Here is a 25,767-nt window from a genome sequence, read left to right as displayed (position 1 = left end):
GTCAGGCAGCAGTTAAAGCAAAGAAGGGTCTTTTTTCCAAGAAGGAAAAGCCATTTAATAAGTTTGGGTCAGTTTGCTCATAACAACACTACATTTGAGGACCAAAAACCCCAGGAGCTTGGCAAGCCAGCAGTGCTTGGCAAGTCTTCCTACCAGCTCACCAAGTCTGAGGCCATCCTGCCGGGATCTGGCTCTCTGGGCTTTGACTGTATTCATTTAACAGCATTCCTAGTTAACAAGAAACTAAAGGCAGAGGAATCTTTTTTCCCGTTAATCCAAGAGTAAAATTTAGTGGCTATAAGCAAGCCACCATCCAAGTAACTGCATGTCAGATGGGGGACGGACTGTCTGTTTGTATTGAGGGCGCTGCGTTTGGTGTACACAGCTGGGAACTTGTGGCCCACCAAAAATGACATTTATGTTTAGGAATTGGGTGGTGCTGTCTTTTTTGTGTATGAATTAACATTTGTATATGACTTACTAGTGTGAAAGTCTGATTTTATAATGTGTCAGAGAGCCATCGTTTACCTGTCTCATGAATAAATAAAATAAAAACTAAGTACGTTTGTATAAATATTTAAAAATACACTGCGTTCTCATACTTTTCCCATTTCACCTATGGAAATCTTGCCAAAATGAAATCAAGTTTGAGCGTTTCAACGTAAGAGAAAACCAACTCATAGATTTTAAAATGAAGAAGTGGATTTTTTTTTCTGTTTGTTTTGTTTATGTTGGCATTGGGTTTTTTTTCTCTACCAAGTAAATAGTTTCGATGAAATAAACAGGTCCAATCATCTAATGATGGATTATTTGAATGCAGATTGAAATTGAGTTGAAAATTTTGAGAATGAGCTTGTTTATGCTTCTCAAAAAGCTGCAGCACCTGCAACTGATAAAAATTAGTACAAACATATCAAAAGTCTTTGAAGAAACATGTGGCCAATCCAGTGCCAACCTGGACAGAATCAGAACACTGGCTGCTTAGAGGAAATACCCCAAAATTCAGCTAATCAACAATGTTAAAGGAAATGAAGAATGAAACTTTTTACATGACTCGGTATTGCTTGGAACAATGTTAATGTCAACATGGTCAGTTCAGGGAAGGAGATGCTAGATTTCTTAAGATTTTTACCCCCTCATATGTTTCCAACAGCTTGGGTGTCTTGATTATACCGAATTCACTCAGTCTTTGAAATAATTTCTCATTAATAATTTACAAAGTTATGTGTTTGTTTTCAGGATCCAAATTTGTGAAGGTAACAGATTCATATCCAGAATGAATACTCATTAGAGTGAAGCTTTCTAAACCCAAGCCCCCATACATACAAGCAGAATCATGGCTTCATGCAACCAGCCACATGTTATTATTTTGTTGGTAACAAACATCTGTTAGAAACAACATTTCTAAGTTTTGTATCAGGTTGACCAAATAAACTTATTTCTTTAGGGTTTCTCAACAGTGGCATTATTGACATTTTGGACTATATAATTTTTTGCTGTAGAGAGCTCTTCTGGGCCTTGTAGGATGTTTAGCAGCCAGCATCTTTGGTCCACTCAATGCCAGTAGGCTCCTCCCCCAAGGTGTGACAATAAAAAAAATTTCCAGATACAGTCAAATGTCTCCTCAGAGGCAGAATCACCCCGAGCTGAGAATTACTGCTAGAAACAGCTATATAAATAAAACATGAATGTGTTAAGCAAGTCTCCCTCTTTCCCCCAGAGAACACTTCTACCACCTAAAGATGATGAATATTAATGATCTCTTATGTTTCCCAGAAAGCTGCCATGCATATATGAGTATGTGCATCTGTTCTGCACAGTCATGGCCATTCAATACTACCCTTATTTTTTCATTTTTAATGGATCGGTGAGATTCTTGTATTGCAGTGCATGGGGACTTATATTTAAAATTAAATCTTTTTAAAATTACATAGAGTTCATTACAGGATGAGCCATAATTTCTTTAACCAGCTATCAATATACATGCAGGCTCTAATTCTTTATTTTCCATATATAAGGGTGTGGCATTGTTTTCCAAATAATGCCATACCATTATATTTTTGTGTTGAATATTACGTGATTACAGCTATAAGGTATAATTTAGAGTATATCCTTACAAGTAGAATCACTTGTTCAAACGAAAACTAAATTAAACATATTTATAGACAATGCTATCTCACCAGCTGGGTATTACAGTGTTGTTTCCCCAGTTTACCAAACTTTTATATTTTTACCCATCTGATAAGAAAAAAAGTTATATCCATTTGTGTACATGTTTAATAAAAATGAGATTTCCTGTGTTTCTAAGCCTTTTTTTCCCCCGGTGATCACACTCCGTATGCTCTTTGCCCATTTTTCTAGCAGCCTGTAGGGTGTTTTCTTTCTGATTTGTAAGAACTCTTTATATATTGAAGAAATTGGGCCTTTGTTTTCATAGATATTCCAAATATGTGTGTACTATTTAATATCAGTTTTCTTTCAACTTTGTTAGTATTTTTATTTATAGAATTAATTAGTTTCAAATTTGTCCCTCATTTCTAAGTTTAATGTCTTACAGGAGTCATTTTTCATATACAGCAAAATAATGGTTTTCATGTTTTCTTCCAATGCTTTCAGAGTTTTGTTTTTTGTGCTTAAATATTCAAGGCATCTGAAATTCATTTGAGTATATAGAGACTGGAATACCACATATTCTTTTCCAAATACTATGGTAATTTATCATGTGATAAGGGACATTTCAAACAAGTGGGATAAAGATGACTTATTAAACAAATGCTGTTGACATAATTGCTGATATTTAGGTGCAAAATAATAAAACTGGGTCTGTACTTGGTGCTTGCAAGGAACCAACTGAAGGCCATTGTAGCTGACTGGAGGAGATGCAGTGTTGTCAGAAAGATAGGTGGGGGCCTGATTGTGTTGGGCTTTGTAAATCCAAGCTAAAAATTTGATCTTTTTTGAATAGAGTGTCTTTTTCACGTTCATTTGGCATGTTTCTCTTATATGTAGCATATATTTTGGATTTTATTTTTTTATCCATCTTAAATTTTATTGTGTGTTGGGCTTTGTAAATCCAAGCTAAGAAATTGATCTTTTTTGAATAGAGTGTCTTTTTCATGTTCATTTGACATGTTTCTCTTATATGTAGCATATATTTTGGATTTTATTTTTTTACCCACCTGAGCTTTTATTTTTTATTGTTAATATAACACACATGTTTAATATTACTTCTGTCATCACATTTTATGTTAGTTTTCAGCTTTTGATGTTTCCTTGGTTTCTATCTTTTACTAAATTTCCTATGACACTTCATTTCCCTAAGGACTTGTAAACATCTTTTACTCTCTTTTGGTATTGTGTACTGCTACAGAGAAGTAGGAAGACTCCTTGATTTTTTTCTCTTTGTTACTTTTTCTGTCTGAATATACTGAAGAATTGGTCCTATAAAATCTTAAAACTCATTAATTTGTATAGCAGGACATGTGTGGGTATTGATCTTTCTGTGTCTGTTGCTTTTTTTGTTTCCTAGGATGAAGGATCCCCTCTCTACTGGCTGATTAGAGTATTTCAGAAAATTTTCTTCTGTTACATCTTTGAACATTTTTTTAACTTCTATTTTCCTCTTTTTTTTAAGTACATCTTTTTCAGAATTTTTTGCTTATCTTTAAAGTCTTCTGACCTTTGCTGAGAATTGTTTTCTCAAGCTTTACTACCTATCTCTACATGTGGTTTCAGCAGTGTCAATTCTTTTTTTTGAGTCAGAGTCTCACTCTGTCATCCAGGCTGGGGTGCAGTGGCACAATCTCGGCTCTCTGCAACCTCCCCCTCCCAGGTTCAAGTGATTCTCCTGCCTCAGCCTTTTGAGGAGCTGGGATTACAAGTGTGCACCACCACGCCTGGCTAATGTTTGTATTTTTAGTAGAGATGGGATTTCACCATGTTGGACCAGGCTGGTCTCAAACTCCTGACCTTAGGTGATCCACCCTCCTTGGCCTCCCAAAGTGCTGGGATTACAGATGTGAGTCACTGTGCCCTGCTAGCAGTGTCAATTCTGGCTTTCATTTCTCTTTAGGGTAGCTTCAGTCTGTAACATTGACCTCTTCCTATTTGTCTCTTTCTTTGCTATGTTAGACATCTTATTGTAACTTTCATTGCAAAGAAAATTCACTTTTTCATTAGCTCTCTTAGTCTCACCAAGAATGTTTGAGATTTTCTTCTGCTGTGTGGCCTTGTTCTCCTGGAAAGATTATTTCATATGTGTTTGTCATAGCCTCTTTTCTATAATATTTTTGGAAGATGTCTGGGGGGAAAGGGGATTCCAAGTTGTCTTGGAGCACTTCCTGCTCTGGTCTCCTATCACTTTGCAATCATAAGCACCTCCCTTGCTGTTTTTTCTTTCCCTTGGGAGAGGAGGCCTGTATGCCCTACAGAAAATTTCCATGTGTTATAGGTTTCTCTTGGAAGATTCTGCATGTTTTTTCTTTTCAGTTCACCTTGAAACTTGATCAGTGTCTGCCAAGTTGATTGTCATTTATATTTTCTATGGTGCCCTGCTGTCCTCTCTGCTTGATTCCTGAAAAAAAGGAGGGAAAGAGCATATTGCCCTTTAGCTTTAATTTGCCTGCTGTGTTGAATCCATCCAGGATTCAACCTCTGCCACTGTTTGCCCTGACCTCTATATTTTATCTATTTTATCCTCTAAATTAGAGTTGGTTTGGCTATTTCTTGCGTTGTTTCACCTATTTCTTTGAAAACTTTTTTTACTTGGTTTAATCTGTAGATTCTGTCTGCTGTGGGCATTCTCCCTTGATTTGGTCTAATCTGATCATATTTGTTTGCATCTATTGTATATCATTTGTAGTTTTAATTAAAGCTACTCATAGTTTCATTGTGCATGTGTTTGCTATTTATTTATTTATTTATTTATTTTGAGACAGGGTCTCACTCCAGAGCCCAGGTTGGAGTGCAGTGGCACAATCAGAGCTCACTGCAGCTGCCCACCTTTTAGGCTCAAGAGATCCTCCTGCCTTAGCCTCCCGAGTAGCTGGGACTACAGAGGCGTGCATCACCACACCCAGCTAACTTTTTATTTTTTGTAGAGATAGGGTCTCACTATGTTGCCCAGGCTGGTAATGCACTCCTGGGCTCAAGCAATTCTCCCCGCTTGGCCGCCCAAAGTGCTGGGATGACAGGCATAAGTCACTATGCCCAGGCTCTATTCCATCTTTATTTATTTTTGCTATTTTTAGTTGATAACAAGACAACACATTAACTGTATTTTGCAATAAAATAAAATACTCACTAGATATCTTTTTGGTCAATTGTTTGAATACGAGAACTCAGAATTATAGCACAGCCGTGGGAAAATTAACTTAAAACCCTTGAAACAGTTTACTAATGTGTTTGAATCGATGTGGATCTAGGCTCTCATTGCACTAAAAGTGTGGTTGAAGTATTGATTGCCAAGACCTCCAGTGGTAGGGAGAGAGTGGGGTTGAAATTGTGGTTTTAGGGCTGGCTAATATTTGAATAAATGTTGTAGGAATTTTCCAAGCACAGAACACAGCATGAATCTCTGGTTCTTAGTTCTTCACCAATATTTCTTCACTGAGAATAGCCAGACCTCTTGGAAGGGTAGTTGAAATTGAGTGACTAGGAGAGAGAGCACCAGATCCTACATAGAATGGTGATGACAGAGGATAGAAGGAATTGGGGTGATGGTCAAAGGGTACAAGGTCTCAGACAGGAGGAATAAGTTGTATGGGGTTTTTTGAGATCTGTTGTGCAGTGTGGTGAATGTAATAGTGCATTGTACATTTTGAAGTTGCTAAGAGTAAATTTCAAGTATTCTCACCCCCTCAAAATAAGTATTTGAGGTGATCGATATGTTAGTTAGCATGACTTGATTAGTCTACACTGAATTTGGAAACTTTAATATCACTTTATACCCCATAAATACATACAGTTATAAAGGGTCAATTTACAATAAAATAAAAAGTTTTAAAGGAAAAGAAATTAAGAGTGAATAGAAGTGTGGAAGGATTTTTGAAAGTCAGCAAGTTTATCTTGGATTTAGGAGGGAGCCCTAGTAGTTTTTTGAACAGGGTAATGAAAAGGTGAAAGCTGTATTTAAGGAAAACTTCATCTAGCACTTGAATTGGCATTTAATTTGATCTCACGGGGACTTGGTGAGTCCCTGTTTGTACCAAGTATCATACTGGATATAGTAGTGCACAGAGCAACATGGGGAACAATTCCTGCTTCAAGAAACGTAGTCTGATGGAGTCAAGAAACTGATTTTGAAAAATATGCCTCAGTAAAATTTCAGTACCAGAGCTGACCTCAACTCTGGTTGTCGTGGTGTCTGTTCTGTGTTGCCAGTTAGGTTCCACCACAGCAGCGGTCTCTGTCTGTATGATGTGACATAGCTAACCTTGATTCTGTGATTTGTATGGGACACTCTAAAGTCTGCCCTCAATCATTGGAATCACATCTCATATAAGTGTAGATGAATATTCAGCAGCAACTTTTTGAATTCCATATTTTCATGTTTGCTTCCTTCTAAGTCAGGTTTCTGTCCTCCCGGTGACTCGGCCCTCTTCCACCCCAGTCCTGCTGCCTCTGTGTATTCAGATTACATCTGGGTGATCTTTCTTTCTCTGACAGTGTTTTTTGGTTGTTGTTGTTTTTTTTTTTTTTTTGGTTTTTATGTTTTTGAGATGAAATCTTGCTCTTGTCACCCATGCTGGAGTACAGTGGTGCGATCTTGGCTCACTGCAACCTCCACCTCCCGGGTTCAAGCGATTCTCCTGCCTCAGCCCCCCCGAGTAGCTGGGATTACAGGCACGTGCCACCACACACCCCGCTAATTTTTGTATTTTCAGTAGAAATGGGGTTTCACCATGTTGGCCAGGCTGGTCTCGAACTCCTGTGCTCAGGTGATCCGCCAACCTCGGCTTCCCGGAGTGCTGGGATTACAGGCATGAGCCACTGTGCCCGGCCTCTGACAGTGTTTTATCCCTTGTCGTGCACACTAATTATATCCTGGCACTTGGCTCTGTAGTTGTTTTTATATCAGTCTTGCCTAACCAGTTAGAATCATAGACTACTTGAAGGCATGAATAACAGTCCACATTTTATCTATTTATTTATACATCTCTCATTACTTCAAAAAATGATTTGAGCATATTTCTTTTATATGATTGTGTTTTGACCTTGGTCAAGGTGGTAGACATCTGATTAAGGAGGGTCAATAATTTATGAACTCAGAACACACAGAACAGGGGACTTTTTGTTGTTGTTTTTAATTTATGATTTATATCTATTTGAAAGTCCAGCAAAGACACGTCATATTTCTCAGATCAACTTTAGAGAAAAACAAGAATGTGAAGCTGAGACTCCTCCAGTCAATGAGAAAGTTTTGATACCAAACCTATTAAATACAAATTAAATCTCTTTTTCTATGAACATGTGCATATTATCTCTGAAAGTAGATGTATGCCTTAAATATAAATTTTCCTTACAATATGGATTTCTGTGATATTGGGAATCTATGTTTTATAAAGGAACAACTGCTGCAGTCCTGTGGCTCATGATTCCTTAGCAGCTGTGTCCAGCTGGTGGTCCACATTCCCGCTACTTCTTCAGTGAATGGAAACATTTAGGTCAATATTGATATAAAACTTCATGAACTTTCTTCTCTTTCAGCTTTGGTTCGCCTTTGTTAATGGATTTTCTGGGCAGATTTTATTTGAACGTTGGTGCATCGGCCTGTACAATGTGGTAAGCATTCTTCATCTCTATCTGATAGCATGCAGAACTTAGAACTTCAGTGACATTCCTTCACTGTTTATGTCTGGGAAGTGTATCTAAGTCAATCATCTGTATACTTAGCAGGCAGCACAAATACATCTTTGGGCCCTTTGTTGCTGTGAAACATCCTGCAGAAGCCCAAACTCTCCACACATGGTTTCAATCATAGCAGATCATTCTTGAATAACCCCATGAAATTATTAACCCATATATCTTGATAATAGACCCTTGTTACCCCCTTACTAAATGCCTGTGCAACACTTTCGTGTTTTTAGCTCAAGTACAAATTTCTGAACTACATCTAAACTCATTCCACTTCATTATTTTTGTTCTGAATTCTTAAACATAGATACAAATATACAGTGCGTGATCTGGTGTCCGTTCTGTCCTTCCTGAAAGGGTATCTGACCTTGTGGAAGAACACTTTCTCCTGCAGTTAGAGCTAAAATAATGAATTCTGACTTCCAGCTACTGTGGAGGATGGTAATCAGCTCATCTGGTATTTTTTATGATTTTCAAGTTCCTTTTTTATTACTTTTTATAACTATGATGAATTCAGAAGCTAGAAATAAATATAAACTGTAGCTAAAATGGCTCAGTAGCTGCTTAGCTTTCTTGCTTTTTGTTTCACTGGCAGGAAGAACTAAGGGGCTTGTAGCTGAGCACTCTAGAGACCCTAGAATGGCCCATTGTTTTAGTTGTTCTCTCACTTGCCTTCAATCCTAACTCTGCTCCGTGGGAATTTACATTCTGAAGCAGCCATCATAAATAAATGTAGATGGAAGTTACCAGACATACAATAATAAAACCTATGGTGCTATAAATCCGTTGGTGGCTACATATTTAAGTCTTCCATGCTTTCACCCCCCTTTATTGAATAACCTCAGTGCTGGGTGCTGATGTAAAATGCTGCATGCAGTAGTTTGCCCTGGCCCTGTGTAGCTTGCAGGTTAAGAGGCTCAAATGTGTGGATTCAGACACCTCCAAGGAGGACTGGGTCCAGATCTTGAGTTGAAATTGTGTTGGTGAGTCAGTAACTGTGTTAACTTGCTGCAAAGTACACTAGCACATTTCTTGCTGATACTGATGCCCTAAAAGACAAAGATTAGGAGTGGTAAGAACAGGACAGAATTGATGTCCATTCCTCTTCTGTGCTAAAAAAAGCTACTCTGACTACCTACCCATGGATGGGGGCTCCAGGGCCTCCCCTTTGTGTACTAAGGGGAGATCACAGATTGCTAACTCTGTACCTCCTGAAACTATTTTGAATAGGTTAAAGCTATGCAACCATTTGGGGAAAATACGCAGAATGCTCCATGATTATTCAGTGCTTGAAAGGGTCAGGTATCAATGGAGTTGACACTTCACACAAACACATGCCACATCCCTATTTTAGAAACAAAATACTGAGACCTAGGAGAGATTTTGTGGCAGAGCCAAGGACAGGTATAGATATAGATATATAGATATATAGATATCACCTGCTTATAGCATGAGTGGATTTTAGCCTGATTTTTATGCTCAGGGCACGAGGGCTGGATTCTTTTCCTAGCTCCATGCAGTCTTGGCCAATTCAAGTGAATCCAACAGATTTTATTGAGTGCCTACTACACATAAGATGCTGACAGGCTAGAGGGCAGTGTTGGTCAAAATAAAGCCCACAGACCATTTGCAGGAGAATAACTAGGGTTTATTTGAAAAATGCAGATTCGTGGGCCCCACCCCAGATTAACAGAGAGTATCTCAGACATATTGCAGTTTTTGCCTTTTTTTTTTTTTTTTTTTTTGTGAGACTGGATCTTGTTCTGTCACCTAGGCTGGAGTGCAGTGGCGCCATCACTACTCACTGTATCCTTGACCTCCCTGGCTCAAGCAATCCTCCCACCTCAGTCTCCTTAGTAGCTGGGACCACGGGCAAGTGCCACCACAGCCAGCTAATTTAAAAAAAAATTTTGTGGAAACGAGGTCTCACGATGTTGCCCAGATTGGTCTCAAACTCCTGGGCTCAAGCAATCCTCCCACCTCGGCCTCCCAAAGTGGCAGGATTACAGTCATGAGCCGCAAACTTTTCTAGTTATTGTTATGCACAACCCTAGGGTTGGGATTATATTTTATGCAGTTTTTCTGTCCCCTAAACTATAGGGAGAGTACACTGTGATAGAAAAGTGTATTTCAAGGTGAAAGGGCCTAGGTTACCGCAGAGTCCACAGTGCAGGCATTGAAGTGGGCTGCCAGTGAGTGCTGGCAGTTGGGATGGAATGGTCAAGGATCTGCCAAGTGAACTCAAAGTCGCCACTGGACTCTGGACTTGCTCATACTGGAGGGGCCAAACCTTTTGGGAACATGGAGATTTCCCCCCATGAAAATTGTTTTGGTGACATTTGTATAAAATAAATAGAAATTTAGAGAAAAGTTACAAAAAAGATACAAAGAACTGCTATTTACCCTTCACCCAGATTGAACAGTAATTTGCATTTCCCCCAGTTGCGTTATCTTTCTCCATACTTGTACACATGCACACATGCCTACACTCATGCACACACTAGTGAATGCGTTTATTTCTGACCCAGTGGAGTATTACAAACATCATGTCCCTTTCCTGCTTAACACTTTAGTCAACAGTAGCAAGAGCTTCCTCTTATACAACCAAAGTATAATGATCAAATCTGAAACATTTAACATGGATTTAATACTATTATCTAATTCATCTTAATCCGTATTCCAGTTTTGCCATTCTTGCTCCAAAAATGCCCTATTTAGCAGTTTTTCCAGTCCAGGATCATTCTAGAGACTGCCTGCAAGAGAACATTTGTGATGTGGAAGGCATTTGCTAGTGACCCTCCTCCTCTGGGCTGGGTTCTCCCATCATTTTCTTCATGCAGTATTTCTCTCCTGCTTTTTCTTCTAAATGGACTCTTTGTTTGATTCTGCAAGTCAGCTAAAGTAGCAAGTCATTGTTTCTCAAACTGATTTTCTCTTTTTTTTTTTGAGACGGAGTCTCGCTCTGTCACCCAGGCTGGAGTGCAGTGGCGCAATCTCAGCTCACTGCAAGCTCCACCTCCCAGGTTCATGCCATTCTCCTGCCCCAGCCTCCCAAGTAGCTGGGACTACAGACGCCCGCCACCGTGCCCGGCTAATTTTTTGTATTTTTAGTAGAGATGAGGTTTCACTGTGTTAGCCAGGATGGTCTCAATCTCCCGACCTTGTGTTCCACCTGCCTCGGCCTCCCAAAGTGCTGGGATTACAAGCATGAGCCACCACATTTGGCCTCTCAAACTAATTTTCATAACAAATTAATAGCATTAAAACAGACTTGAGGCCAGGTGCATTGGCTCACACCTATAATCCCAGCACTTTGGGAGGCCAAAGCAGGTGGATCACCTGAGGTCAAGAGTTCAAGACCAGCCTGGCCAACATGGTGAAACCTCATCCCTACTAAAAGTACAAACATTAGCTGGGCGTGACAGTGTGCACCTGTAATCCCAGCTACTTGGGAGGCTGAGACAGGACAATTGCTTGAACCAGGGAGGCGGAAGTTGCAGTGAGCTGAGATCACACCACTGCACTCTAGCCTGGCCAACAGAGCAAGACTCTGTCTCAAAAACAACAATAACAACAACAAACCGGCTTCTTCCTAAGTAATGAATGAATGCTGTCCCAGAAGATTTTCATTATATCCATAGTCAAATTTCTTGTTTTTTCTTTTTTCCTTTTTTTTTGAGATGGAGTTTCACTCTTGTTGCCCAGGCTGGAGTGCAGTGGCACAATCTTGGCTCACTGCAACCTCCGCCTCCTGGGTTCAAGTGATTCTCCTGCCTCAGCCTCCCGAGTAGCCAGGATTACAGGCGTGCACCACCACGCCTGGCTAATTTTTTGTATTTTTAATAGAGACCGGGTTTCACCATGGCCAGGCTGGTCTTGAACTCCTGACCTCAGGTGATCTGCCCGCCTTGGCCTCCCAGAGTGCTGGGATTACAGGCGTGAGCCACTGTACCCAGCTCATTTTGTTTTGTGGGTAGAATGAGACTAAAAATACCACGAAGGACCAATGCTACTAGGATCAAATGAATTTCAGCTAAATTTTATGTCTTTTATAATGCAGAGAACACTCTAGTATTATTTAACCTCTTGCAGAAAATGAGTCCTGTTGTTAAGCCAGCATCATTTGAGGAAGAAAACTGTAGGCCAGTCTCACTTATAAACATAAATACAAAAATTCTACATACAATATTGGCAAATGGAGTTCAATAATATATTAAAAGAAAAATTTCGTAACAAAGAGATTTATTTTAGGAATACAGGAGGCTTGAAATTAAACATCTTTCTAAATATCACTATATCAATAAAATAAGAAAAACATGATCCCATCAGCAGATGCTACAAAAATGTTTGAAGCAATTCAGCTGCCATTCCCAAAATAAGAACTCTAAATAAAATAGGAATAGAAAAAAGCCATTTAACCAGAATTCAGACCATTTACAAAAACCAGTAGCATGCTGCCCAAAATGGTAAAATTCTGAAATGGTTTCATTTAAAATAAGAAATTAATCAAGATGCCTGCCATCACTGTATAATTCATTGTTTTCGTATTTTCAGCAACTGCAAAGAAGATTACAAATATTGGGAAAACAATGAACAATTTCTGTACTTATACACATATGCTCACAGAAATATGGTAATGTAAATATGTCCATATATGATTGTTTATCTAGAAAACAAAAAATACCAGTAGAGAAATACTCGAATTATAAGATAATTTGATAAAGTGACCGGATAAATGATAAATATATTTTAAAAATCAATAGCCTTTTTCTAGCCTAGCAATAAGTAGCTTTTTTTTTTTTTTGCTCTAGCAATGGACACTAGAAATGCAAAGGAAGTAAGAATTCTTTCAAAAAAGCAATTAAAATTATACATTGCATAGGAAAAATGTTTACAGTACCTACGTTTTTAAAAGTCTTATTGAACAAATGGAAAAGCATACTATTTTCTTGTATGGGAAGACTTAGTATCATAAAAGATTCAACTCTTCTAAAATTAATATAAATATATATGATTCCACATAGACTCAATCCCAATAGGTGAATGTTTTGGGAGGAAAGGGGAAGTTGCATAAAGTTATATTAAAATATAAATAGAATTTACATGTATCTGAGAATAAATATGTAAAGCATGCTCAAAAAAATCATAAAAGTAGACTTATTTTTACTAAATATCAGACTATACTATGAAGCCACCATAGCCAAATCACTGTTATTCACAAATAAGTTGGAGATTCTAGAACTACATTCCCGTTCTAGAGTCTAGATGTGTAATACATGAGAATTTGATTAGCCCTAAAGGTGATCTTTCAATGTAGTGGGGAAAGTTTGGCCTCATTAATTATATTGTCACAACTGGCTCTTTATCTGGAAAAAAATGGACTCCTATATAGAAAAATTAATTCCAGATATATTAAAGACTTAAATGTGGAAAATAAAATAGTAAAATCCTACAAGACACTCCTGGAAACATGTACTTTTCATGGAAGAGTAACTTCTGTAGCCACAATTGGACATGCAGAAGCATTTCTTGACCATTTAAATATTAAAAGCTTTTATATGGCAAAAGAACCCATTTAAAAAACCAATAGACAAAGAGTGCATTTGCATGAAATTTCATAATATAAAGACAGAGTTGATATCTGTTCTACTCAAAGAACTCTTTAAAAAGAGGATAAGCCATGGATAGAAAGTAGACAAAAGACGTGAGTAGACATTTCACAGAACTGCAAATGCAGATAGCCAGCAAATGTATGAAAACATGCTCCAACTCACTGGTAGTTGGGGAAATGCAGCTTTTTAAAGTAAGAAGTAGACAAAAGACATGAGTAGACATTTCACAGAACTGCAAATCCAGATAACCAACAAATGTATGAAAACATGCCCCAACTCACTGGTAGTTGGGGAAATGCAGCTTTTTAAAGTAAGAAGTAACATCTTTAATTTTTAAGACTGGAGAACATGAAAAGATCAATGTAACAACCATTGCTGATAGGGAAATAGCGAAATATCTGATTGTCTTTTGCAATGGGAGAGGAAAATGCTTTCAAAATCCTTTGAAAGGCAGAATCTAGTAAAATTAAAAATGCGTGTATCCTTTTAACTCTCCGGCTGGGCCTTCTTCCCATAGAGATAAAAGAAAAAGCCTGTATGTTATAATATAATATAGATATGTATTACATAATGTTTGTGGTAACAAAGAACTGGAAAGAAAATGAATGTCTGTCAGTGGGTGAATGGCTAAAAAAAATGGCACATCCATACTATGAATTATTATGTGACCATTAAAAGACTGCATTAGCATCAAACCCAAGGGACTTGGGGGGCTTTCTGTAATGTATTGTTTAGCAAGAAAAGCATGATGAAGAAAAATGTGTATAATGTATAATGTCTACTTTTTTGGTTGGCAGGAGACGGGGTCTCATTCTGTGGCCCAGGCTGGAATGCAATGGTAGAATCATAGCTCACTGCAGCCTCAACCTCCTGGGCTGGAGCAGCCCTTTCGCCTCAACTTCCCAAGTAGCTGGGACTACAGGCACACACTGTCTTGGTGTGTTCTGTGAAATTGAGACAGGGTCTTGGTGTGTTGCACAAGCTGGTCTCGAACTCCTGTCTTGGCCTCCCAAAGTGCTAGGATTGCAGGCAGGAGCCACCATGACTGGCCAGTGTCAACGTTTTATGAAACAAATTATGATCCCTAACGTGTGTGTGTGTGTGTGTGTGTGTGTGTGTGTGTGTGTGTAGTATGCTATAGGCAGAGTGGAAAATATGTAGGCATGCTGGGCTTCATTATAGCTTGGTGATGAAGGGCAGGGGAGAATTTGAAGATGGGTAGAAGGAGAAGCTCAAGTTTAAAAAAAGAAAAAGACTGCCACATAAACAGTAGGCATGACATCATATGTACACATGGATGCAGGGCAATGGAGGTGAGGGTATGTACTAAGGAAGTGTGCATGGCTCCTGGCTTCTGGTAGAAGCTCTGTCCAGCTATAAAACAGACAATTTTTGTTGTTGTGAGGAAAGTGAGTGCAACAAGTCTCGTGTGGATTTGTCCTTGAAGTCTTTGTAGCACATTGAAATCCCAGGGCTGCTTTCCATTCTGCCGTGGACTGAAGGAAGAGTGTGAGAGTTTTACTGACTCTATTCACCACACATCTGATTGCCTGCTCCCAGTGGACTTGGGAACAGCTTTCTCTGGCCATATACTCCATCTCCAAATAGCTAGTGTGAGTTCAGAATTATCTTCCAGACACACGTCCAATTCCCATAGGCCTGAGAGCTTGCTGGGTTTATGGGTGGGAATTTGAGGGACGCTAAGCAGCAAGTGACCCAGGCTCTGTGAACCATTCCCAGAACCAAGCAGGAGAAGGACCCTCAGGGACAACACATCCTGAGTTAAAATGACATGTTTCTTCCAAGCACCTTCTTCAGCTCCTGCTTGATCTTTCTAAAACACAAATGTGAGTACAGGTGAAAGTCAAAAGTCTTGCAAGGCACCATCTGCCCAAGAACTCATTGTCACTGGAGATTGTTTGGTCTGGTCTCCTTCCTATCCTTGCCTTACACTGCACCCTCAGCCAGTGACCATCCTGTGTATCTTAGAAGGTTCCTCATCCAAAGACAAAATTACAACAATTTAAAGATCGAATTGGCTTTTATTAGCCATTCTGGAATTGGGTAACATCTCATTCCATGAAACAGAATGAGTGCTCTGATGAGCTGAGCAGAGGAGGCCAGCTTTATAGGCAGAAAGGGGCTAAGGAACCAGAAGCAGAACAAAAAGTGATTGGTTGTTTCAAAGTGACTTTCTTTACAGAGTTCAAACAGGGGGCTTCCGTATCATGCTGCCTCAGGTAAACTGGGCCCTTTCTGGTGCCCAGGTAAACCGGTTGCTGTGAATCTCCTGTTTTTTGTTTGCTTGTTTGTTTGTTTGTTTGTTTTTGGAAAATTGGCCTGTTTCAAAGTTTAGTTTGATGACACAGCTCTTAGCACAAGTAACTCCATTTTGGTTTGGTCAGGTCTGCTGGGGCCAGTGCAGGAGCTCAGTCCAAACAGTGGCCTCCTGTAAACGTTGTTCAACACCTCCAAACAGGCATGCTGATGTCTCAGAGCTTTATAAGGGGTGCATCTCTCATGGGACTCCTTCCTCACCCACATCCCTGTCATCTTGCCAAATCATGTTGGTCCAATACCTTGCAGGTCAGATATTCTTTGGTGCAAGAATCCTTTAGTGACTCTCCCTTCTCTTTCTGTGTCCTCCCCCAACAGGTATTAATAGTTTTGCAGAGCTCTGCGTTTTGTATATTTATCTCTATGCCTGTTGCCCCACTCCCCCACCCCCACTTGTGCAGTAGATGGCTTTCCTGGAGGTCCTAATTCCTTTCCTTCTTTCTTCTGTTTGTAAATCTCTCCATGGCTGGTGCTTATCACAGTATCTAGCCCATAATTCATTTATAGTAAATGTCTGTTGAATGAATAAATGGATGAAGTACATTATGCTTCCTGAAATTTGAGTATAACGTCAGGATGGAAAGTTGTAAATTTTACCTCAGCTAGCGCGAACAGAAAACAAAGCAACACGTCACACAGCTAACTGTGGCATGATTCCACATCAGTCCTCATTTTATAAAGGAAGGTAGTTGCTAATTTAACAAGAAATCTTGGCTAATCAGATAATGTATGATGTTTTTAGTGTTCAGTGTATTCATTTGATAGTGATTAACGTAAAAATGGTCTTTCATTTATTTCCTTTGTTTGGAGGGTGTCTGGGGATCTGTGAATCAGGGAGTCTCAGGTTTGGACTTGACTGGAAATGAAGTCATCATTTGGTAGAAGGGAACACTGAAGCCGTGTGGATCGGAAGGGCTGCTCTTAATGGCTCATTGTTCTCCCTGCAGATTTTCACCGCTTTGCCGCCCTTCACTCTGGGAATCTTCGAGAGGTCTTGCACTCAGGAGAGCATGCTCAGGTTTCCCCAGCTCTACAAAATCACCCAGAACGGCGAAGGCTTCAACACAAAGGTAAACAGGGTGTGATCTCAGAACTGTCACCTCAGAAAGGCGTGGCTGTTTGATTCTAGTCATCTGCCTAGGAGATAGTTGAAGCTTGAGAAAGAACATTTGAGAAGTGCTGAGAACACGATCCACTCACCCCACACACACACACACACACACACACACACACACACACACACACACGCCACAAGCCCAGTGAATTCAAGACGCCTTCTCAGGTGATGGGTCCATGCTGCGTGGGCTGCAACCTCTGGTCCCAGTGTGTTGACTCCTTCCCGCTTCTCCCCGTCAGCCCCTGACATCAGTGTGGGCAGCAGCTCCCATAGCCCAGGTTCAGGATCCGCTGTCAGAGACCTCCCTTGCACAGTCCTGCAGCCCCATGTGGAGGCCTGATGGCAGCTTACCTAGCTGTTGCTGGGTTTGTCATTTGAAATAAAATGTGTCTTTAGCTAGTGCGTAAAATTGGCCAGATACGAACTCAGGGATCATATGAGTTGCGGGGGTTTCGTTTGGTTTTGTTTTTCTGGACCAGAGAATCAGAAAGGAAACAAACAAACAAACAAACAAAAGATATAGGTGATCCTGACAAACCCACGCCAAAGCTGGGTGGGCTGTTAAAGGAGTCGTGCAGTCTCAGACAGCAGAGGGGTCTGCCACACAGATGCCATTTGCAGGTGAAAGTGGCAGAGTGCTTGGGTGACCCCATCCAAAGAAAAGAGAGATGTGTGCCTGGGCACAGAGGGGCAAAATGTGAGCATGGCTGCATGGCCTTGTTTCTGCCTCAGGTCTTTGTGCAGGGGGGATTCAGAAGTTTAGACAGAGGTCCGTTGCACAGTTCACCTCCAGTACTGTGTGCTGGTGGTGGTCACGATTTGTGTGCGTGGTTTCTGGGTCGTCAGTGAGGACACGGGGAGTCACCTCGCCAGGCCTCAAGGAGAGAACAGTCTCCCAGGGCCTTACTTCTGAGCCAGATGTTCCTGACGTCCCTTACAGCTGCTTTTTTCTGGGGAGGCTCACTAGTCACATCCGAGGCAAGGAAGAAACAGAAGGGCTCCTTATTGGTTCTACCGTCTCCCACATCCAAAGAAACTTGAGGGACTCGTTTTACCAATCCTTGTTGACTGTGATTCCGTTAATGGGAAAATATGATCCATTTTCACTGCATTATTTACATAAATCCATTTTCTATAGAATTTGAATTCAAAGGCCACTTGAGATGGGAAGTAAGAGCTGAGAATGCACGGAAACTTATCTGCAGGCACTTTAAAGAATTTTTTTTTTTTTTTAGGTAGAGAGGTCAGAGTTCGTGCAAAATGAACATTTAAAGCAAGGGGAAATTCCATTGTCTTATAATAACATTTTTCACTATTTTCTGTTGTCTTACCACTACTTAGGCTCAAACTATATGATAATTCCCAGGGACAACTTGTAGATGTTTAAATAAATTTAAGCTGGCTTTAATAGTTAATAACTCTGTCATCACAGTGGTTAAAACAATGATTGCGATGTATTAGTGAAACTAAAGTTTAGAATAAACTAAACCTTGTGTTCTTTTTTCTGACCTTTAAACATTAAAATAAAGAGAATTTTCAAATATGCATATTATCTAAAATCCCAAAAATAAAAGAAAAAGTTGAATGAGAGGGATTTGAAGTAGTAAAAGAGTGAGAATGCCATGTAAAAATTTACAAGTGGAATGTTTTCAGTGCTTTTTTTTTTTTTTTGAGACGGAGTCTCGCTCTGTCGCCCAGGCTGGAGTGCAGTGGCGCAATCTCGGCTCACTGCAAGCTCCGCCTCCCGGGTTCACGCCATTCTCCTGCCTCAGCCTCTCCGAGTAGCTGGGACTACAGGCGCCCGCCACTACGCCCAGCTAATTTTTTTTGTATTTTTAGTAGAGACGGGGTTTCACCGTGGTCTCGATCTCCTGACCTCGTGATCCGCCCGCCTCGGCCTCCCAAAGTGCTGGGATTACAAGTGTGAGCCACCGTGCCCGGCCTTCAGTACTTTTAAGACATCCCATCTGCCCCGATACAGTTTAATTGTTAAGAAGAGACACAGTTTTAGCCTCTTCTTAACAATTTTGACCTAGTACCCTTTTTCTGGATGTTTGTAAAATGTTGTTGTCTCTCTTACAATGCTAAAGAAAACTGATCAGAGTGAATTTTTCACATGTGGATAGATTGTGTTGGTCTGCATATGTGTGAGTAGATATTTAGGTCTTTGTAACTAAAGTAATATGATCTGGAGATAATCCAGTTATTTGTATGTAAAAATTAAATAATTGATTTGGGTGGGCCTTTTTTTTTTTTTTTTTTCCAAATTCAAGAATAATACGCTACTCCTGGAACCGTGCAGCGCACGGCCAGGATCCTTCACAATGTGGCATTTGTTGAGAGTTTCACAGAGGTCAAGCGTTTTGGTCAGCCCCTGACTCCCTTGGTTTGTTTTTCCTTAGGTTTTCTGGGGTCACTGCATCAACGCCTTGGTCCACTCCCTCATCCTCTTCTGGTTTCCCATGAAAGCTCTGGAGCATGGTAAGGGCTGTGTGATTTCACCTGTCAGCAAGGAGCTTTGCAGCCGCTCTGCTGCCTGTGTGTTCACAATTTTCTTTTTCCAGTTCTGCAGAACAAGAGATCACAGGAACACATTTTAGAGGAAAAACATATCTAAAGCATAATGAGAGCTAGTCCCAGGTTTATAGCTGTTAGGTTTCATCAGTTCTGGCTTTGAGAACCCATTTTCTTTCCAGTTGACTGGATAGTTTGAGTACTAGGAATTCTCAACTCAGTTTGTAAAAACTATTTGAGCCAGAGATCTTCAAGGAAAGCCCTGTACTATAATGAAATGTTGACACTTTTTGTCCGTGGTTTGAAATTCTCTGTTAATTACTTGGACTTTTATTTCCAAGCCTCCCCTACCCATACGCAGAATAACTCAAATCTTATAAGAGATGAATCTTATTCCTAGCTTTCTGAAAGAGTGTCCTGTCCTTGATGTATGCCTTTTGAAATTAGAGTTTGAGAACTAATTCTCCAGATTGGTGTTTGTCTTTACAGCTAGAAGAGGATGTCTGAGAACTGTGGCAGACTCCGTGTTTTTTCACACTTCTTCATACATCCAGAACGTGGCCTCCTAAAGAGACATATTTTTATTCTCAGAAAATAAAAATGTATCATGAGAATGCTACTCTTTCATCCCTCTCAAATAGTAATAATCCCCCTGGGAAAAATTACTCCAAATGTTGACTAGACAAGGCCCTTTATTGTTCAAAGAACTAAAGAATATAAAGTTTCCAAGCGTCTTTGTTTCTTTGTCAGTGAGTTTTATGCTTCAAACAGAAAATGACTCATCCTTACTGATATTCTTTAACCTATTAAATACTGACAGACAAAATGCATGCACTGCCATTTTCTTATGCCACGTGACATATTCTTTCAATTTCATCAGAACTCTTTTTCCTTTGAGGGTTCCTAAGTCTTTAAATCAGAGAATACAATTTTATGCTTTCTAGCCCGACCCCAAAAAAGAGCATTCTAGTGAAATCGTTTTCTTTTAACTTGAAACCCTTCTTGTGATTCATCTTTACTCGGTGGATTTAATTTATTTTAAAATGGTTTTGTAAATAAGAGTGTGTACATATAAGAGTTTGGGATGTGATTTTGTTTCAGAGGCTGTGATATTTTGGTGACACACTCAGCCATCATTGTAGCAGGAAGGATTAGTGATGGGAAATGGTATGTCTGATGAGCATAAGAGAAATTTGAGCAATTATCCTCCGTACCTGAGCCCAGGCTTTGGTACTTAAGAGTCTGCAAATAGCATGAACTAGCCACAAATACTCTCTGAAGACCCCTTACTACTTCTTATCTAGACATCCTACTGTGTTCCTAACTCAGAATTGCTTGCCTTTTGACTCTCAGAAGCTTTACAAGATGGTCATTTATTTACCTGCTTCAAAAGGAACTAATGTGGCCATTCTGCAGTGGAGACGATGGTTTTCTAATCCTGGAATTATGATCATATACTCTCAGTTGGTGCCTTGTAGTTTATGGTGAAATTGCTATAGTTTACCCAGATTCCATTATGTAAGTCCATTCATTCACCTAACAGGGTCAGTGTTTAAAAGGAGGTAGACTCCCAGCAGTTGCTAACTTACCTAAGAGACAGCACTAAGTGAGTTTTAAATTAGTTCTGCTGTAGTTACCTAATTCTTCCAGATTTGGCAAATTACCTGGCAGCCAGCCAATAGAATGCTTTCTTCCTCTTTTTATTGTCACCGTCATCATCAGTGTCATTATTTCCTTGTATTTATTGAGCCTCCAGCATAGGGGTTTTCTTTGAGTTGTGTTGCAAACAATAATCTATTGAGTGAAACTGTGTAAAGTGAAGTAAATTGCAAATATTAAGTGTATCAGAACAACAGAGGGACATTGGTGTTCTTGGTCATTAGTTGACTTCCCCTAACAAATTGAATATTTTAGAATTAATTTCTAAATTCTCACTGTTAGTACAGAGAAAAAAATCATTATATTATTGCTCATTAACCTTATTCCTGTTATGTTCAAGGCACTGTGGTAGATTCTAAGGGTGACAGTAGATGTATCAATGTCGGTCTCACCTTCAAAGAGTTTGTAGTATGGAAAGGGAGAATAGATTTTTGTCTTAGTCCATTTTGTGCTGCTGTAAGAGTACCATAGACTGGGTAATTTATAGTGAACAGAAATGTATTTGGCGCATGGTTCTGCAGGCTGGGAAGTCCCAGGTCAGGGAGCTGGCTTCTTGTTAGGACCTGCTTGATGTGTCATCCCATGGTGGAAGGATATAGGGTAGAGAGAGAAGGAAGGAACCCATGCCAGCGGCAACAGCATTAATGCATTCATGAGGGTGGTGCCCCCATGACCCAAATGCCTCCTATCAGGCCACAGCTCCCAGCACCACTGTGTTGGAGATCAGACTTTCAACACATGAGCTTTGCGGGCTACATTCAAACCAGAGCAGATTTGCAAATGAATAACTCCAGTACAAGCTAAAAAATAGCTGTTTCAAGTAAACCATAGATAAAATGCTATTGGACATCAGAGGACTGAGAGATGCCTTTCATTTGGAGTTATTAGTAGCTTCCTAGAGGAGGTAATATTTAAGTTTAGCCATGAAATCCAGCAGAAGGAAGAATCAAGCAAAGTGGGGAAATCAGGACAGGTGTGGAAAACTGAGCAGCTAAAGGATGGAAGATGGGGAAGTTTAGGAAGGCAGATAAAAGCTGAATTACGATGGGCTTCAAGTATGAGGTTAAGAAACTGGGACATGGCCGGGCATGGTGTCTTACGCCTATAATCCCAAAACTTTGGGAGGCCGAGGTGGGTGGATCCCCTGACATCAGTTCGAGACCAGCCTGGCCAACATGGTGAAACCCCGTCTCTACTAAAAATACTAAAATTAGCTGGCTGTAGTGGCAGGCACCTATAATCCCAGCTACATGGGAGGTTGAGGCAGCAGAATCGCTTGAACCCGGGAGGTGGAGGTTGCAGTGAGCCAAGATTGTGCCACTGCACTCCAGCTTGGGCAAAAAAGCAAAACTCTGTCAAAAAAAAAAAGAAATAAAGAAAAAGAAAAGAAAAGGAAAGAAGGAAGGAAGGAAGGAAGCAGGGGGAAGAAAGAAGGAAAGAAGCTGGGACTTAACTGTTTAGGCATTGAAGGGTCAGTGTAGAATTTAGATCTAGAATTTTATGATCAGGGCAATTTGGGAAAAGAAACCTGTCACGTCTTGTAAGGTGAGTGGTAGAAAAAAAACTACTGGCAAAGATTCCAGGGGACAGCTTAGGGAGGGTTAAACCCAGGAATGGGATTGTGTTTGGAGAGGGTGTTTTGAAAGGAGCTTCTTTGTTTGCTGAGATTGTGGCATATCTGTGAGGTAAGAGGCTCTCTGAGGGCACAGTGAATATAGATATCAGCAAGCCAGGCACTGCCTCTCCTGCCCTCTGGAGGCTTCCCTAAGGTCAGAGTTGATGGTCAGGAATTTCGTACATGTTGCTTAATTACCAGTGCACTGAGTCCTAGGGTCTGTGAGTGGAGCTTTTATAATAAAGGGACACAACCTAGTCTAATGAGTCCAGGAGCATCTTCTTCCAGGAAGTGATATTGAAGTTCTTGAAAGAGGAGTAGGAGGTTGTCACGAGGGACAAGGGAGATGTGGGGCATGGTTGGGAGAAGGAACATTCCTGGCCAGGACCATGCAGGTGCACAGGACCTGAGCTGCTGAGGCCATGGGAAGTATTTTAGTGGGACTGGGGGTGCCTGGACTCTGGACTCTGTCAGCCTCTGGTGAGAGGCTCAGGAATCTGGGCATTCCTGCCCTGGACTGGAAAAAACTGTAACCTCTGACTGTGATCTGACTGCTCATGCCCCCGCACCCCCCCCCCAGCCCCCGCAATTCATATGTCAAAACCTCCAACTGTAAGGTGATGGTATACAACATAGGGCCTCTGGGAGGTGATTAGATCATGAGGGAGGATCTCTCAGGAATGGGATTAGTGTACCTATAAAAGGGACCCTGGAGAGCTCATTTGCCCCTTCCACTATGTGAGAATGTAGCTAGAAGACATCACCTATGAGGAATGGGCCCTCACCTGACACCACAACTGCCACTTCCTTGATCTTGGACTTCGCAGGCTCCAGAACTATAAGAAATGAATTTCAGGCCGGGCGCGGTGGCTCACGCTTGTAATCCCAGCACTTTGGGAGGCCGAGGCAGGCAGATCACGAGGTCAGGAGATCGAGACCACGGTGAAACCGTCTCTACTAAAAATACAAAAAATTAGCCAGGCGTGGTGGCGGGCGCCTGTAGTCCCAGCTACTTGGGAGGCTGAGGCAAGAGAATGGCGTGAACCCGGGAGGCGGAGCTTGCAGTGAGCCGAGATTGCGCCACTGCACTCCAGCCTGGGCGACAGAGCGAGACTCCGTCTCAAGAAAAAAAAAAAAAAAAAGAAATGAATTTCCAGGGGTTATAATCCATGCAGTTTATAGTATTTTGTTATAGTCAGCTGAAAGAACTAAGACATTCCCTCTCCTCCTTTCCCTATCCTTCTGGAACTATCAATCAAAACACATCTCTACATATTTCTAGCATCCCCCGTGTAGTGGACAACCACCCCTAGTCAAGACAGCTAAAGCATAGGGAGGAGGTAGGGGCTGGAAAAGGGGGCAAAGAAGTGAGGGAGGATCTGATCACTAACACCTGGTGGGGGGGGGGGCACTTTTTCTCAGGGCAGGGTTGGAGGTAGGAGAGTTATGTGATGGGATTTGCCTGTAAAGAAGATTAAGACTGCTCTGTAGAGAAACATAGGATCTGGCAAGAGTATGCCAGTACCATGCAGTTGCACAGGACCTGAGCTGCTGAGGCCATGGGAAGTATTTTAGTGGGACTGGGGGTGGCAGGGATTTTTTTGGTAGGGATGGGAGTGGCAGGGATAAAGACTGTAAGCTCCAGAGGACCAGGATATGTCAGCTGACTGGAGGACTTGTTTATGTGTGCTGATTTGCTGTCCTGAGTACAAGTGAATTCTTATTACACTTTTTTTTTTTTTTTGAGACGGAGTCCCATTCTGTCTTCCAGGCTGGAGTGCAGGGGCGCTATCTCGGCTCACTGCAATCTCCGCCTCCCATGTTCAAGTGATTCTCCTGCTTCAGCCTCCTGAGTAGCTGGGATTACAGGCTCTGGCCACCACACCCAGCTAATTGTTGTATTTTTAGTAGAGATGGGGTTTCACCCTGTTGGCCAGGCTGGTCTCGAACTCCTGACCTCATGATCTGCCCACCTCGGCTTCCCAAAGTGCTGGGATTACAGGCGTGAGCCACTGCGCCTGGCCTTATTACACTCTATTTACACTCTTATTACACTCTTATTTGTCTACTCTTATTACACTCTCCTAATTGTCATTTAGGAGAGTGTATAGCCTCCCCACCCCCAAAGAGGCATAGGAACATGGCACCAATTTGAGACAAACTAGGGCACTGTCAAAGCTGGGGGTGGGGGCCCTTGGTGTAACAGAGGGGCGCCTTCAGGCCTCTCCCCTCCGCCAAGAGCTGCCTGAAGCTGTCCCTCAGATGCCCACCCACACCCAGAGCCCCAGAGGAGTTTTGTTTGACCAGGGGCTGAAGTCCCTAGAGTAGTTTCATTTCCCCCTTGATACCGTATGGATGATGTCACAAAGACAGGAGGTTTTACTAGAAAATTCTGCCTCCACCATCTATGGAGAGAACCTCAGGTATATATCCATGGTGTTCACTGTGGGCAAGGCAACAGAAGCACACTTCTTTTTTTTTTTTTTTTTTGAGACGGAGTCTCGCTCTGTCGCCCAGGCTGGAGTGCAGTGGCACAATCTTGGCTCACTGCAAGCTCCGTCTCCCGGGTTCACGCCATTCTCCTGCCTCAGCCTCTCCAAGTAGCTGGGACTACAGGCGCCCGCCACCACGCCCAGCTAATTTTTTGTATTTTTAGTAGAGACGGGGTTTCACCGTGGTCTTGATCTCCTGACCTCGTGATCTGTCCGTCTCGGCCTCCCAAAGTGCTGGGATTACAAGCGTGAGCCACCGCTCCCGGCCAGAAGCACACTTCTTATTGGGAAGAAATATTTTCGAGAAGGTATATCGTTCATTCCCTAGAATGCTTCCAAGAATTTTGCTTTGCTTATTTTCATGTGGTTTTGGAGAGACTTTTCAAAGCGCTCCTTTGCTGATGGAGTTTGTGATGATTCATTTCAAATTTCAAAATAAGTTTTTCCACTCAAGCAATTCAGTAAATCAGATTTCTTCCAACCATCACAGCCATACACTTACTGCCATGGTCTGCCTGCAGCTCCTCGCCTTTGATCTGGAAAGCGATGCTAGGTTAGACCTAGCAT

General features: G+C 41.2%; 1 protein-coding gene across 2 annotated transcripts in view; it reads left to right on the top strand.

Annotated features, from left to right (window-relative positions):
- The window catches only part of ATP8A2 (ATPase phospholipid transporting 8A2), a 693,068-nt gene that overhangs the window by 485,855 nt on the left and 181,446 nt on the right, over positions 1 to 25,767 (top strand). For both annotated transcript variants that reach the window (XM_030813212.1, XM_030813213.1), the window contains exons 28-30: positions 7,708 to 7,782; positions 16,751 to 16,873; positions 19,323 to 19,401. In XM_030813212.1, the coding sequence (XP_030669072.1) occupies positions 7,708 to 7,782; positions 16,751 to 16,873; positions 19,323 to 19,401 (277 nt within the window). The remainder of the gene's footprint in view (positions 1 to 7,707; positions 7,783 to 16,750; positions 16,874 to 19,322; positions 19,402 to 25,767) is intronic.

This window comes from Nomascus leucogenys, chromosome 5, assembly GCF_006542625.1.
Source record: "Nomascus leucogenys isolate Asia chromosome 5, Asia_NLE_v1, whole genome shotgun sequence".
Taxonomy (NCBI): Eukaryota; Metazoa; Chordata; class Mammalia; order Primates; family Hylobatidae; genus Nomascus; species Nomascus leucogenys.
Note: the sequence above shows the minus strand (reverse complement) of the source record. Positions and strands in the feature narration are given on the sequence as shown.